Source organism: Aotus nancymaae, unplaced genomic scaffold (assembly GCF_030222135.1).
Source record: "Aotus nancymaae isolate 86718 unplaced genomic scaffold, 86718_ANA_hifiasm-v0.15.2.pri h1tg000053l, whole genome shotgun sequence".
Taxonomy (NCBI): Eukaryota; Metazoa; Chordata; class Mammalia; order Primates; family Aotidae; genus Aotus; species Aotus nancymaae.
In genome coordinates, this window is record NW_026988467.1 from 22,483,155 (window position 1) to 22,499,401 (window position 16,247).

The 16,247-nt window shown below is 46.2% G+C and overlaps 1 protein-coding gene across 1 annotated transcript; it reads right to left on the reverse strand.

The window, feature by feature from the left end:
• Positions 1 to 5,205: 5,205 nt before the first annotated feature.
• On the reverse strand, positions 5,206 to 11,323 carry STMN1 (stathmin 1). Its single transcript, XM_012439888.2, has 5 exons — positions 11,263 to 11,323; positions 9,583 to 9,645; positions 8,482 to 8,654; positions 6,126 to 6,317; positions 5,206 to 5,713 (listed from the first exon to the last, which is right to left on the reverse strand). Exons 2-5 carry the CDS (start codon positions 9,593 to 9,595, stop codon positions 5,642 to 5,644), a joined length of 450 nt encoding a protein of 149 aa, XP_012295311.1. The 5' UTR covers positions 9,596 to 9,645; positions 11,263 to 11,323; the 3' UTR covers positions 5,206 to 5,641.
• Between the last annotated feature and the right edge of the window lie 4,924 nt (positions 11,324 to 16,247).

Here is a 16,247-nt window from a genome sequence, read left to right on the forward strand (position 1 = left end):
CTGGGAGAGAGGGATATTCACTTTTATTATACGTCCTTTTGTATTGATTGGACTTTTAATCTAAAAAAAGGTTTGTCTGACTTGGAGTGATGGAGTTGCTGCTCTCTGTCAGGGACTGCAAACGCTGGGCCTCCAGCAGGGGCAGAGCGGATCCAGCGAAAGACAGAAGTGGGTGGGCCCGAGCAGGACGGAGAGCTGCAGAGCACAAGTACCGCCTCGAGGGGGCAGCAGCTGCCCGGAGTCCGCTGAAGGCAGCTGGGTGGGGATTGCGAGCCCAGGGTTGCCACATCTACTGGCTTTTTTCAAGATAAGCCTGAAATCAGATTTTCACATGGAATTGTCAGCTAATTCAACAATTTAAAACACGGCATGGGCCGAACACAACATGGCTATGGTTCAATGTTGGCTGCAGGCCACCAGTTTGTGTGTTCGGATCCAGGAGGATTCCATTAAGGATTGTGCACCTCAGAGCCATCTACAAAGCTATGGCAGAGCCATCATTTGTTTCTAGAAAATCGGGTTGACTCCACATGGGGTCCGCAAAGGATGAGGACAAAGCTAGTGCCCCGGGATGGACCAGGGGAGTCACCCACCCCCTCATCATTTAATCCAACTTGCATTTATTAACCTCCCATCATGAGCCAAGAGATCCAGTGGTGAATGTGACAGGCGGAGTCCCTGCTCTTCAAGACCCTATGTTCTAGCTGGGGGGACACTTGAATTAATGAGTAACATTTGTGACACATGAGTTGCAGTACAGCATGGGGGTTAAAAGTCTGGGTTTCAGTCCTGACTCCACTGCTTGCTAGTTATCATTTTAGGCAAATCCCCTAATCTAGGTCCAGTTGCCTCACTTCTCACATGTGGCATGGCCATGATAACCTCATAGGGTTGTTGTGGGGATTCATTGAAACAATGCAAATCATAATTAGCTGCTGCTATTAAGTAGAGAGCTGTGAGAGCAGGGAAATGGGGAGCCTAGGCTTAGCATGGGGACCCCCCATCCCAGTGAATACTGGGGCTTTTTGCCAGCAAGGGGAGCAGGAGGCCACAGGGGTTGGAAGCTCCAGGCCCAGCAGAGGCTCAGTCCTCTTCTGCTGAGATGGCTACAATGAGGCAGCTGGCTCGTTTCCTGTCTGTTCTTCCTATGGATCCAATTTCAGCAGCCTAGTTGCCTCAGTAGGATTTGGTGCCCAAGGACTGGGAAGGTACTACTCTGCTCTTGGCCATGATGGAAGAAGGCCAGTCCTTTCCAGCCATGAACCAGAGTCCCTCCATGAAGCTGTTGCATTTTAGAGCTCATCAAACCCTACAACTAAGTTTTAAAAATCTAAGTGCATGTACAAAACAAGCTAGAAACCCTTTCCTATGCCCTTAAGTACAGATAGCAGCTTCTGTTGGCAGAGGTCTAAGCCACAGGGACATTTTGGACCTTCATTTCACCTGGGCAAAAAAGGAGGAGGCAAATGTCAAGAGACTTGGCTCATCAGCAATGTGTCTGGGGCCTTGGAGTTCAGTTCTGTGTGTATCATCTCTCTCTGATCTCAGGGGGTCCGCAATCCAATCCTGTAGAAAATCAGTCTTGGATTTGGAAGGAAACTTCTAGGGCATCTAGTCCAACCTCCACCCAAAAGGGGGAGCTTTTCTATAAGAAACTTGGCCTTGCTGGGCACGATGGCTCATGCCTGTAATCCCAGCACTTTGGGAGGCTGAGGTAGGTGGATCACGAGGTCGAGTTTGAAACCAGCATGGCCAACATGGTGAAACTCCATCTCCACTAATAATACAAAAATTAGCTGGGCGTAGTGGTGCATGCCTGTAACGCCAGCTACTTGGGAGGCTGACACAGGAGAATCGCTTAAACCCAGGAGGCAGAGGTTGCAGTGAGCCAAGATTGTGCCACTGCACTCCAGCCTGAACAACAGAGCAAGGCTGTCTCAAAAGAAAAAAAAAAAAAATTTGGCCTTCATCTTCTGTATTCCTAAATGAACCAGATTTAACAGTGATTCAAACAACTGAATTAGCAGTAAGGTAGCCAAACTGTCACCTGGGTGCATATGTTTACTGGAAGAGCAAAAACATCACTGGAAATCAGAATTCTCCACTGGGAGAATGATACAGCTCCTTTTATAAAGGAGCACCTTTATAAAAGTGCTGAGGGTGGTGGATGAAACCTCACTCCAAGGCATGCAAGGATAACCAGAGGCCCTGACTTTTTAAGGTGGGACCAGCTGGTAGTGCTTTCATTTGCTTGCTGAGTCTGGTGAGCAGGTCTGAGGCAGAGGGGAATTGTTCTAGGGAACGCTGAGATGCCAAAGCAGCCACTCTCTCTGTGCAGGGCCTACAGCAGGACTGCCTGGGTAAGCTTCTCTTACTAGCTTAGGATGTTGGGCACATTACATTACCTTCCTAAGCCTGTTCATACTCTGTATGGTGGAGACAGTAGTGGCACCACCGTTTTTCTAAGTGGAGTGGTTTTTTTCTCCTCCAGCTTCCCATGTTTAGCAACACATGTCCTAGTTCCTCTGTGCGGCATCAGTCACATGGATCACTCCAGAGCCCAGTAGCCCCTCCCACCTCATCCCTGTGCCGCCTCAACAGCCACCATAACTGTGGGCAGCTATGTCTGTATGGCAGCCACTCTCCAGTCAATGCACCCTGCCTGAACTTTCTCTTCCTTAAAGTGGCTTTGTTACTGACCACTGCAGTCCCTACGTTCGAAAGCCTTCAAAGAGCCTCCACTGTTTAGAATAAAGAAATGGGGAGGTGGCCTGCCTGGAGAGCCTGCCACAAGCCATTAACTATGGCAGGTTCTCTGTGCATGTCACAATCACAGGCTTACCAAGTGTTCAACAATGAAGTGCTTTATTGGGGTCTGGCTTGGAAGGTTCATCTGACTTCCTAAAGGACAAGCTCAAGTCCTTTCTCCTCTCAAAGTTTCCCAGACCACAAAGCCCTCTGTGGTCACTCCTTTCACCAAAGCACTAGAGCACCCTGATGAGTACAAGTATGTGGTCGAGACACCCTCAGGTAAGCAAGAGTTCCAACAGCTCTCCTCCTCATGTGGACATGTGATGTGCTGGCCCCATCCCATTTTTTCTCCATCCCTAGCACATAGTGCAGTGTGGAGCACATTCTAGGTGCTTGTCAAATGTTGATTTAAGGGCCTCCTTCACATTCTTCAAACCTCTTTCCATGAGGCCAGTCAACCATAAGGCTCAAGTACAAAAACCTCAGGAAGGGACAAGCCTCATTTTCCATTCAAGATACAAGGAATGGAGTCTGCTCCATTCAAGATACAAGGAATGGAGTCTGCTCCTTGGTGACAGCCCTGACTGCTTGTCAAACCACTCTGGCCTTATGAGGCCAACATATTGGAAGTGCTCCCGGGAGAGGGTGCCTCCACTGGGACAGATACAGACTCCTGTGATGGCAAAGAGAACACCAGGCCTGGGAAAGCATGCCAAGAGACACTCCCCAGAAGCTTGTAGGTACCACTGCTCCTCCTCTTCATTCCAAGCCAAACGCAAAGAATGTTGGAGTGGAAGTTACTTAACTGATCTCCCCTAACTGTCTCATTTTATCCAGGAGAAAATGGGGGCACAGGACTAAGTGCTTCTCCAAAGGTCAAGGTGAAATAGAAAAGCCAGAGCTTCTATTTCTGTGTTAAGATGTATCCCCTTCAGTTTCCTGTGACTTAAGCTAATAATACAAACATCACAAGGGAGGGGCTCAGGATCGCCCTCTGATAGAAGTCAGGGCCACCATGGGATTGGTGGTAACTGACGGGGCATCCTTTTAGGCCTATGTTGATTCTTCCATTGCTTTCTCCTGAGGTCAGTTTCACTCTCTAAATGTCCTAGATGAACAAAAGCTTACTGCCACTGGTAGGACACCTCATATCATTATGCCAAGTTTCTACCCTCAGGCCCTCTTTATATTCCCATCTACTCAGAACTGATATTTTAAAGATCGCAGGGAACCTACAATGTGCCAGAGATGGGAGCCAAGATGAACAGTGCTGCACCACTGCACACAAGCCTCATCCTGTCTTCTTGGTTTAGATACTGCTCAGAACCTATCGTTGTAGTCAACTACACATGCACTTCTTTCTATTTGCCCTACATGGCCATAACTCTTTAAAGCAAGCTTTGTTCAGAATTCCTCTGATAGATCATTTAAGTAAATTTAGAAGTCAATTCAAGGAATACAAAAACTGCATAATCATTTCCAACTCAAGAATGTAAACTTAGATCACTCACTAGTCTCTGGTTGAAAACATTAATCATGATTTATATGGAGTGCTAAATACATATGTTCTAAGCGTGCCCTCTCGCTGCAAACTCATTTAATCCTAACAACAATCTCAGGAGGTAAGTTGAGGTAGGATGTTATTGTTCTCTTAAGTTTGGTAAAACCCCAATCAAGATACAGCCCAGGCTGCAGAGGCACATGCAATAACACGTGGACCCTACCGCAGTATTAGCAGTCATCTTTTCCTGTTAAGTGCTTGGCTTCCAAGAGTTTTTATACAGACATTTAAGAGGCACAAAATATTTATAATTAGGCTATTTCCCAAATGGCATAGGAAAGCTGCCAAAGGCTTTCCCTGAATTGACAGGCAATGGACTGACAATCGAGACTATTAGAGCCTCTGGATACAAGATGACGTATCTGCCAACCTTAACCACCCAACTCAAATGCTACTTTAAAATAATGTAGCTTCCCTTTAATCATTTCACAGGAGTAACTACAGCAGCACAGAAAATTTTATTAATATTCTGATTCTCGCATCACAGCTGTTAGGGCAGGAAAGGATGAGGATACACACCACCTGTATCGTAGAGCAAGCAAACCACCAATTAGGATCTTGAGATTCTCTCTAAACTGTTCTCTAGAAACATGCTTGTGCCTTTAATCTGCCTTTTAAAAGGGACACAGAACAGAAAATGCTTGTTTGCAAATAAACATCTGAAAGAATATAGTAACAGCTGACCTGGGCTGCGGCATCCAAACAAAGCGGTCATTGTGGAAGGAGACAATGCAAACCACACTGGGGCAAGAAACTGAGGGCAGAGAACGTGCGGTCATTTGTGCGTTGGGTATTTCCACCAGCTCCAAGGCCCCGCTGGAACAAGTATCAACCAGGAGGGTCTCTACAGCTTGGTAATTTATTAACCTAACTCAAAAAAAGTCACTGCCACCAACAGCACTGTGCAGTTTTATTAACCATTCAAGTCCAGTAGCATCTGGTAAGATTGGGACAGAATTGGGATTGAAAAGTGAACAGATATTCAGCATCTAACAGTTCAAAAGAAGCCACTACATACTCTTTTCACAAATATGTTTTCACAGAGCCAATACAGTACTAGCCATTAACCCAGTACACCAAGTGTACTGAAGTAGAAAAGATGCAACAAGAAAAATAGCTACATTAGAAAGACCAACACTTTAGAAAAAAACACTTTCAGTTTCTCCCCTTTAGCCCCTAAAACAACATCTTACAGTCTGGATCTACCTATACAGTCCTACATTAGCTCCTAAAATATTTGTCAGGAGGGAAAAAATAAAATGACACTGGCCAGTACAGTCTTTGGATATTTAGGAAGGGGATGGGGAGAAAGTCAGTTCTCAGAGCAAATTAGTCAGCTTCAGTCTCGTCAGCAGGATCTTTGGATTCTTTGTTCTTCCGCACTTCTTCAATGTGCTTATCCTGTAAAGGAACGGTAAGGTGCCATCAGTCAAAAAAAAAGAAAAAAAAAAAGCCTGTCACGTCACGACCCCCAACCCCCACCCCCCACCTCAAAGAGGCCCAACACAACCTTGGTGCATATATTACAGCCTGTGGGAACCACAAAATTTGAGTTCTGGGACATCATCTAATCTCCTGGGTCCCTTGTAGAATTTAACAACCAAGCCGCCTACTGGTCTTTCAAGGACTGTGCAATTATGCTGGGAATTACTGAATATTCCATCTTAAAATACACCTTTCATTTAACATGCTGTGTCCCAAAATGGATAACAAAAAGACACCAAACACCTTTTATCAAGGCACTTAGTTCAAGCCAACTCATTGGAGCATCAAACTCTAAGCTCTTAACCCTTTTACAGGGCAAGAAACCAACCTTCTCTCGCAAACGCTCCAGTTTGGCAGCCATTTGTGCCTCTCGGTTCTCTTTGTTAGCTTCCATTTTGTGGGTCAGTTTCTCTTCTGCCATTTTACTGAAGTTGTTGTTCTCTTCTATTGCCTTCTGAAGCACTTCTTTCTCATGCTCTCGTTTCTCAGCAAGCTGCTTCAAGACCTCAGCTTCATGGGACTGGAAAAAAAAGTTTAACAGGCTAGGCACTCTAAAACGTATTCAGGCTGGGTACAGTGGCTCATGCCTGTAATTGCAGCACTTTGGGAGGCTGAGGTAGGTGGATCATTTGAGGTCAGGAGTTTGAGACCAGCCTGGCCAAACATGGTGAAACCCCACCTCTACTAAAAATATAAAAATTAGCTGGGCATGGTGGCAGGCACCTGTAGTCCCAGCTACTTGGGAGGTTGAGGCAGGAGAACTGCTTCAACCAGGAGGTGGAGGTTGCAGTGAGCCAAGACTGCACCACTGCACTCCAGCCTGGGTGACACAGCGAGACTCTATCTCAAAAAATAAAATGTATTCAGCATTAGTTAAAATTACAATACAAATTATTTACTAAGGGGACTGAAAGGCAGAAAATAAGGTCCCTTTAAATAATACTGAAGTTAGGACCTGAATTATCCCTATCATAAAATACTATGAAAACGCTTTTTTCTTCTAGTATTTGTATTTACTTTGGAAAACTGCTCCTATTTGTTCAGAAATCTCTTACCCAATTAGTTCTTAAGAAAATCTTTATTAAGATTTACTGCTTAATGGTATCTGGATGACGTGAGGAATATGCACTTGGGAGTGGCACTTTGTAAAGAATTTGACTATTTAAGGGCCAGGCGCTGTGGCTCAGGCCTGTAATCCCAGCACTTTGGGAGGCCGAGGCGGGTGGATAACTTGAGGTCAGGAGTTTGAGACCAGCCTGACCAACATGGTGAAACCCCATCTCAAAAAAAAAAAAAAAAAAAAAAAAAAAAAAATTGACTATTTAACTTCAAAAGCTACCCAAAGAAAACCAGCTCATTGTAAAAATTCTAACCATAACTGACAAAAAAAAAAAGATAGAAAATTTAAGACTAAGCCTCCACATTACTATTTAAGACAGAGGATTTGTTTCAAGGAAAAGCCTTATTAGCTTTTGTCTCAGGAAACTGCATTCATTACCAGACTATACCTTGGTATGCCACCTTCAAGAGAACAGCGTTTTCTCACAACATTCAGATGTGTTTGGAACCAATGACTTGCAGGATAACCACAGAGCATCTGCCACTGGTTCTATTGATTCTCTTCCGCCAAACCCTAGTCATGATGGGAGTTTCACTATATTTAGCCAGTTACTATGTAAAGCACAGGCCAATGACTACAGGGCCAGGGTTATTGTCTAAAAAACTTTCCATTGTCCAACCTTTGGTTATATTGCTTCTTCCTACTCCATGAACTCAGACTATTACATAGAAGCACAGAAGACAACTCCTTAGTGTAAACACTGCTGCTCTTCGGGCAGGCGGGTGTGTGTGTATGTACTACAAATCACACTATGCTGGTTTGGGGCAGGTTATTACCTAACCTTTTGTGCCTTACTTGCCCCAGCTTTAAAATCAATCCAATCGGGGTTGTTGGGAAAGGGAGTTACATGAAAACTTATGTACAGTTCTTAAAGAGTAAAATAATGTTGAATGGAAAGAAGAAATACGCCAAAATGGTAATACTGGTTACTTCTGGAAGTGGGAAAATGAATACTTTTAATTTCCATTTATAAATTTCTGTATTTTCTAAATGTTCTACAACTAGCATATTAATATTTGTTGATTCTTCTGATTCGCCTTTAAAGATAGTACTTTATAATAGAATTGCTTAGATAAAAGCTACCATGATACCAGTTGAGCAACACAATCACACTAGCAATTTTAAAAGTTTTTATTGTACAGCTCTCAAAAAACAAAGCCAAAGTGCCAAAGAATCATCTGCCAATAAATCTTTTCAAAGAGGAAGCATGAAAGAAGCATGAGCTTCAGTTTAAGACAGACCAGGGCTTGAATTCTGACCCCAACACTTACTAGTTGTTTGACTTCAGAAAAATGATTTAACATTCCTGAAACTGTTTCTAATTTCCATTATCTGGGTCAACACCAACTCTGTAGGGCCAATGTATTAAAGGAGAAAAATATAAGCAAAGGAGCTGGCATGTAACAGGAATTCAATAAATGATGGCTGGTATTTCCTTCCAATAACTGGCATATGTAATAATCACAGTACAGCTACAGTTCTGTTTTCTTCCTGTTATAGAAATAAAATTGATCTGCCCATTACATAAACTAATACCCTGCTTTCTGTGAATTGCTGTGTTTACCTTGCGTCTTTCTTCTGCAGCTTCTAATTTCTTCTGAATTTCCTCCAGGGAAAGATCCTTCTTTTTTGGAGGGGAAAGGGGGAATTCCGGAACAGATTCCTTTGACCGAGGGCTGAGAATCAGCTCAAAAGCCTGGCCTGAGGCACGCTTCTCCAATTCTTTCACCTGGATATCTAGAATTGATTATATTTATAATTCAGAAAACTAGGATTCTCCTATTCTAATACACTGTTCTATAATTTCCTAAAAACCAAATCAATTTTCAGCAGCCTGTGATTCTTGGTTTTAAAAAAAGAACAAAAAAAAAATCAATTTAATGTATAGAACTAAGGCTACTGAGGAAAATTGTGGGGATTTTTCCCCCTTTTTATTTCTATCAGCCTACTGACACTACAGGAAGATGTGTTTGCAGGAAAGATATTATTATCTAAATACCATTTCCCGGGGCCAGGTACCATGGCTCATGCCTGTAATCCCAGCACTCTGGGAGGCTAACATGGGAAGATCTTTTGAGCCCCAGAGTTTGAGACCAGTCTGGGCAACAAAGGGAGAGCCCATCTCTTAAAAAAAAAAAAAAAAAAAAATTAATTAGCTGGGTGTGGTGGCCCATGCCTATAGTCCCAGATGCTATGGAGCCTGAGGTCGGAGAATTGCTTGAGCCCACTTGAGCTCCAGAGGTCAAGGCTGCAGTGAGCTATAATTGAGCCACTGCACTCCAGCCTGGACAAGAGAGTGAGACTTGTCTCAAAATAAATAAACAAATAAATAAAAACCATCTCCCAGAAAACAAAGCTCAAGATTTTTGGATTAATAAATACTGTTTTGAGACATCAATATCTGACAATCGCTTTCATAAACAAAAGACTTGTGCAAACTCCACAATTTTGCTTCAGACCAAGCCAAACTGTCTAATAATGAAACAATTATGAAGTCTTGGCACATTCAAGTGATAATCATTTTTTAAATTCTTCTCCTATTCATAAAATAGGTTTTTGATAAGACCAAAACATAATTGCCAAATCAAAGGCGTAAGACCTGAGCCATCTCAATCTAAAATCATAAGCCCATCACAGTTTCAGCTTTTCCAAATAAATTACCTACCAGAAGAAGCCATGGTGAATAGAAGACAAGCGAGCTGCACAATCAACAGGGATAAGGAAAGTCCTGAAAATGATTTGCAAAAACATGCAATCACTTTCTTTGCCTTTCTATATGCCATCAACATAAAAGAGATTTCAAATCACATCTATATACGTCGTCAGAAAAATCACTATGTGGAATAAAGACGTCATTAACCACGAAAAAAATTATCAAAATCTACAAAATAAACATACTGGGAAATATGACCTGAATATGATATTAGTGGCAGAAAATCAACTTAACTGAGCTTGCCCGTTCATAAAACTCTTGGATTTTTAAAATCAAAAGAAGTCACAAGGCTTAAGGATTTTTCTCCCCATAAACTCTTTAAAATTTCCCCAAAACTGTAATAAGATATTCCAGATTCAACTCAACAGTGCCCCCGGAGCCATCTTAATACTGCCTACAACTCATTGTGCAAATGAAATACCCACCCCTGCTTTGTCTGTGTCTGACGTGGTGGATAACAAAACGCCCAAGCTAATATTAACCAATAATGTTGAATTCCTATTGTCCCTCAGGTTTACGCTTCTTTGCCTAACAGCAAGCAAAATGATTATGAACCTCTAGGTTTTAAGTCACAATATTTGGTGCTGTTATGTCATGAAAAATGCTGTATCTCTTGTTGATCTTTTTAAGATTGTGATTTTTGTAGACTCTAGCTAGTACGAAAAACGTAGGACGACAGGTTCCCAAAAGCTAGAAATTAAAATCAGAAACAGCGACAAGATTAAGGCAAAGCAGAGCCTTAGATGCAGCACCGGACCCAGGATGGGCGTGGCCCTGGTCCAGGCGAGGAAAAGCGGACCGGTCGCCCCCGGCCAATCAGAGCACGCCCTACACTCCGGCCCCTGGCCCCGCCCCCTTCCTCCCCGCGCCTTTTCGAATCTCCCCGAACCCTGAACACCCCAGAGCCCGCGCGCGTGGGAAGGGGAGGGGTGGGCGGGGCTAACGGTCCAATCCGGGTAACCCCGCCCCTGCCCGACTACCCCGGCACGGATGCCCCCCCAACTCCCGCCAAAAACACCTCCAAGCCGCCGCCGCCACCTTGAGGTGCGGCAGGCCACGGGAATGGGCCCCAGGGTGTCCCCGTGGTGAACTCGCCACCGCCTCCCGCCGTCCCCAACTCCAACCTGCCGTCACCCAAGCTGTCCGCGCGTCCGGCCGCGAAGACAGAAGAGCCCCCGCCGGGCCCGGGAACGCTACCCCTCAGTCACCAGCTGCGGTCGCCAGGGGACGGTCGCGGCCCTGGCCGCCTGCAGTTTGGCTCTAAAGTCGCTAGTCCCCAGGGCCGCCGCCCCGTCCCTACAGACAATGGGGACCCCGGCGGGGCCCGCAGGGGAGGGAGGGAGGCAAACAAGGGCCCACGCCCCCTATTGTCTTCTCGACGGCACCCCGGAGCAGACGCCGGGAGCTCGCCCAGCCCCCTGCCCACGAACAGCCGCGCCCCCAGACAGCGGGGACAAAGGCGAGGCTCCGCCCGAGCCACACACAAAGCGGAGCGACCCCCGCCCACCAGCCCCTCCGTGGCCCGCAGCCCCGCCCGCCGCCCTGCAGCAGGGGGTCGCTGCCACTGCCGGCCCCTCCCGCCGACCGCGTCCCTCTCGCCGGCCGCAGCCTCCTCCCGAGCCCCACACCCACCTGCTCAGTCCGAGCCGCCTGACCACACTCTGAGCACCAACAGACCCGGGCGCGCACAAAAGCGCCAAACAGCGGCACGTGACCTTCCCGCGGGGCTCCGCATTGGCCGAGAGCGGCGGCACGTGCCATCCCCGCCCCCACAGCTCTCTTGGAGCCCCGCCCCCTGGGACCCCGAAGCACGTCGGGAAGTGTAGTCTCGGTCGTCAGGGTAGAAGGACAATGCTGGGGGTTGCGGGGCGCCTAGGGAGCATCCCCAGGTGTGAGCCTGGGGCTGGGGGATGGTCTCGCTGTGGAGGAGGGAGTGGCAGTGGACCCCATACTGGGTCTGAACCAGCTCTCCCATCTCCAGAACAAGGGCGTGGCTGAGCGGGGTAAGTGGGGGGTCCTTCCCTATCTTTCAGACGTTGGCTGCCTGGACTCCGCCTCGTGGAGCCACGTGCCCGCCTCACCCCAAGGGCAGCACTCGGACAGAGCAGTGCCCCTTCTAGTGCCCCACCCACGTGGGTGCCTAAGAGGCACGAGCCCCTGTGACAGCACAATGCCACTCTACACCCTGCAGGGCCCCCTGCCTCCAGAGCCCCACACCGACACCGGCATGTCACCCGTATTGTGACATCATCGTAATTTCTACCCCATTCAGCCCACAGGTCGCGGGCGTGGCCCTTCCCTCAGTGTGTGCGTTCCTGCCAGCATCCTCAGGTTCCCAAGCCGGTGGCCAGGGACCTGTGCGAGAAAGCGTGAGGCGCTGGAATTTGATCGTTTTTGGTGTAACAAAGCCACTCAGCTTAAATGCAGACTCCATCTGTTCTGCCAAGCCTTTGGATGATAGGGGAGGAAGAGCAATAGCCGTTCTAGACTACACAGATTGCAGTCAAGTGTTGCTTTTGTTCTTAGAGCACGTGCTCCCCAGAGCAGCCCTGGGCTCTTTTTAAAAATCAAAAAAGGAGCCACAAGGTCACTGTTCCCCCTGACCTGGATAGCTCAGAACCTTAGCAAAGACACAAAGGAAATTGGTCAAACCGTGGCTTAGAATAACTGACCCTTTCTCCCACAAGAAGAGGAAAAAAATAAATGAAATGTACATGATCTCCGCCGCCTCCTATTCTCTCACCAAGACCAGGTGCTTGGGTGGTGGTCAGTACATCAAGGCACCTGCTTTGAGATCCCGACTAAGCAGAAGAGACATCTTTATTTTATTAATGGGCTGCATCTCCCCAAATCAAGAAATAAATGTGACCAACCTCCCTGAAACAACTGTCCTAATTTAGAAAGACTTGCATGCCTAGTTAGTCACTAGGGATGTGCCAGAGATAAAATACAACTAATAGGTGCCAGAGACAATGAAAACTGGATCATACAAGCAGCAGACACACTACACAAAGCAAACAATTAGCAATGCGCTGTTGCCTGAAATATGCTTGTTGCGGCATTTTTTCCAACAATCGCCCTTGTGTGGGGCAGGTCTCCCTGCTCAAGCCAATCTAAGTGGTTTTCACTTAGCCTGTGAGCAGGACCAGGGATAATTCAGATTCTGAGCCTTGAAAGGCTTCTCCTTCTCGGACCAAACTTAGCTTCAAAATGGCTAGGTGATTCCATCTGTCATTTTTCTGAACAAAATCTCAGAAATCATTAGAAAAGTTGGAGAGGGACAGGGAAGAGACCCTGCGGGAAAGCAACAGATAGGCAGGCAACACAAATGAGCAAGGAACCCAAGCCCAAGAGGTCCTTACCCACTGAACAGGCTTTTTATCTTGAAGTCTTTGTATTTGATCTGGAGGTTCACAGAGGAAGGTTCCACTCATTTAATGCATTTTTTTAAATATGAGAAATTGCCACACAAAAATCTCACATTCCTATTAATGTTGTGACAGAAAAAAGAAATACATCTTTCAAAACACTGATTATTTTAAAGCACTTATGCTGTTCCCCCCCACCTTTTCTTTCTCCCTAGAGCAGATGTCTATTTCCATGGAAACCATAGCAAGGAACTCATGTCGATTTTTAATCTTTTTTAGCAATGCCACTTGGCTTCTGGGTTTGTTGGGAGATACCTGGTCCTGCCAGTCTGTGACAATGACCTGAGCTCTTCACAGCTGCTTGAGGACTAAGAGGGCTGGGATAAGGTTTTCCCTAGAATGAGCCTGTGAATAAAAAGATGCTTTTGAGGTGAGATGATTCTTGTCATTTTATTATTATTACTATTATTTGATTTTAAAACAAATTGAGACAGGGTCCTACTGTGTTGCCCAGGTTGGCTTCAAACTTCTGGGCTCAAGTGATCCTCTTGTCTCAGCCTCCCAAAGTGCTGGGATTACAGGCATGAGCCAATGCACCCGGTCTGATCCCTGTTCTTTAGGGTGGGGCTGCCTTCCCGAGAGCCAGATCACAGCTCATTATTGTCAGCTTTTGTGGGTGTCCTATATGGGCCATGGAACAGGAAGGGCTTTCAACTGTAAGGAGAAACAACAGCTTTGCCACTTCACCTTGAAGAGGGGCAGAATCTCCCTTCTCAAAAGCTTCCTGAACAAACTTCAAGATCCACTCTCTTCTGAAGTGGCAACAAGGAGTTAATGTTCACATCTTGAAACTGTCTTTCTTTGCCCATGGGAATTATTTTTGCCTCTGCTCAGATGGTTTGGTTGGATTGTTATGGAGCTGGCTGTGACTATGGATGCACACAACGAAGTGGAGATATGGCAGTCATCCAGCTTATTTGATCTGTGTAGACAGCTAAAGGAGAGCACTTCAGTCTTCAAAGCCCAGAAGGAATGTCTATACTGATCAAATGGCCAGCCTGGCTGTTGTCAGATCTCCTCTCCTGCCAGAGAGCCCAGCAGCCTTTGTTCATTGTTGGGCTTGAGGCTGTGGGGTTTGTCTCCCACATGGCGCCTCACAGTTCCACGGCTGCTTGCGAGGCCTGTCCTTGGCCAAAGGGTGTCGTGGGAGAGGTTTGCTTGTTGTCCCCAGTCTCTCTGTTCCCTTTGTCCCCTAATCCTCAAGCACTGTGCTCTAACACTTCCTTCTCTGTTCAAAACCTGTCAGTCTGCCATTTTACACGTCCATCTCCCTCACTAGACCATTAGGTCCTAGAGGGCAGGGTGCTGTCTTTTTTTTGGTATCTCTAGTGCAGTACCCAGCCTCGGGCCTGGCCCAGCATGGTGGCACCTGGATGTTTGCAGAGAACTTTGGGAAAGAACAGCCTCTCTCATCCTTCCGTGATCTTCTGTCTCTTCTGTGATATTAGACACCTGCACTCTATGAGAGTGGTGAGGATTAAATGAAATAATGTAAATGAAAACACGTAGCACAATGCCTGGCATATTTAAAGTGTTGAGCACTTGTTTGGTATCATTGCTGGAGATGTTTCCCGATTGCTATAGATTATTGAATGAATGTTAAATTCAATTCATTTAACACTTTAAATAGGTAACACATTCACATGGTTTAAAAATAAAGTATAAGGGTTGGGTGCGGTGGCTCACGACTGTAATCCCGGCACTTTGGGAGGCCGAGGCAGGTGGATCATAAGGTCAGGAGTTCAAGACCAGGCTGGCCAAGACAGTGGACTCCGTCTCTACTAAAAATACAAAAATTAGCCGGGCATGATGGCAGGCACCTATAATCCCAGCTACTTGGGAGGCTGAAGCAGAGAATTGCTTGAACCCGGAAGGCTGAGGTTGCAGTAAGCTGAGATTGGGCCATTGCATTCCAGACTGGGCAACAGAGTGCTACTCCTGTCTTAAAAAAAAAAAATTAATAAATAAAGAAAGAAAGTATAAGAAGTCCTCCTCCCTTCTCTATCCCTATCTTCCAAATTCTCTATCAACCACACCCCCACCATAATCTCTGTTAACCAGTTTCCTGTGTATCCAGGAGTTTCTTCATGTGTACACAAACAAACTTGTAGGTATACATTAATATCCCCCTCCTTTTATACAAATGATAGCCTCCTATAACTGTCTTTGCTTACCAGTTTTCACTTAACGATACATGTCAGGTTCTGGGTGTGGTAGCTCACACCTGTAATCCCAGCACTTTGGGAGGCCGGGCAGAAGGATCGCCTGAGGCCAGTAGTTTGAGACCAGCCCGTGCTACACAGCAAGAACTTGTCTCTACAAATAAATTTAAAAATACAAATAAATAAATAAAATTAGCTGGGCATGGTGGCATAGGCCTGCAGTCCTAGCTAAAGTGGGGAACCACCTGCAGTGAGCCATGATCACCCCACAATACTCCAGCCTGGATGACAGAGTGAGACCCTGTCTCTTTTTTTTTACAGAGAGTCTCATTCTGTCATCCAGGCTGGAGTGCAGCAGCACAATCTTAACTCACTATAGCATCCGCCACCTAGGTTCAAGCTATTCTCCTGCCTCAGCCTCCTGAGTAATTGGAATTACAGACACATGCTACCACGCCTGGCTAACGTTTTGTATTTTTAGTAGAGATGGGGTTTCACCATGTTGGCCAGGCTGACTTTGAACTCCTGACCCCAAATGATCTAACTGCCTTGACCTCCCAAAGTGCTGGGACTACAGATGTGAGCCACCACACCTGGCCAGAGACCCTTTCTCTCTCTCTCTCTTTTTTTTTTTTTGAGACAGAGTCTCTCACTGTTGCCCAGGCTGGAGTGCAGTGGCGCAATCTTGGCTCACTGCAACCTCTGCCTCCTGGGTTTAAGTGATTCTCCTGCCTCAGCCTCCTTAGTAGCTGGGATTACAGATGCCTGCCACCACGCCTGGCTAATTTTTTGCATTTTTAGTAGAAATGAGGTTTCACTATGTTGGTCAGGCTGGTCTTGAACTCCTGACCTTGTGATCCACCCGCCTCAGCCTCCCAAAGTGCCAGAATTATAGGCATGAGCCACCCCCTCCAGCCGAGACCCTGTCTCTTAAACAAACAAACAAAAACCATGTCAGGGATGTTTTCCCTGTTTATACACCAGGCATTTCTTTGATCTGGTGTCCATGGTATGAATATTCCAAGAT

What these genes read in the sequence shown, in the direction of transcription:
- STMN1 (XM_012439888.2), bottom strand. An exon ending in CTGCAGAAGAAAGACGCAAG is followed by an intron (nt 6,318 to 8,481) that starts GTAAACACAGCA and finishes TTTTTTTTCCAG; the next exon opens with TCCCATGAAGCTGAGGTCTT. An exon ending in TGGAGCGTTTGCGAGAGAAG is followed by an intron (nt 5,714 to 6,125) that starts GTTGGTTTCTTG and finishes GTTCCTTTACAG; the next exon opens with GATAAGCACATTGAAGAAGT.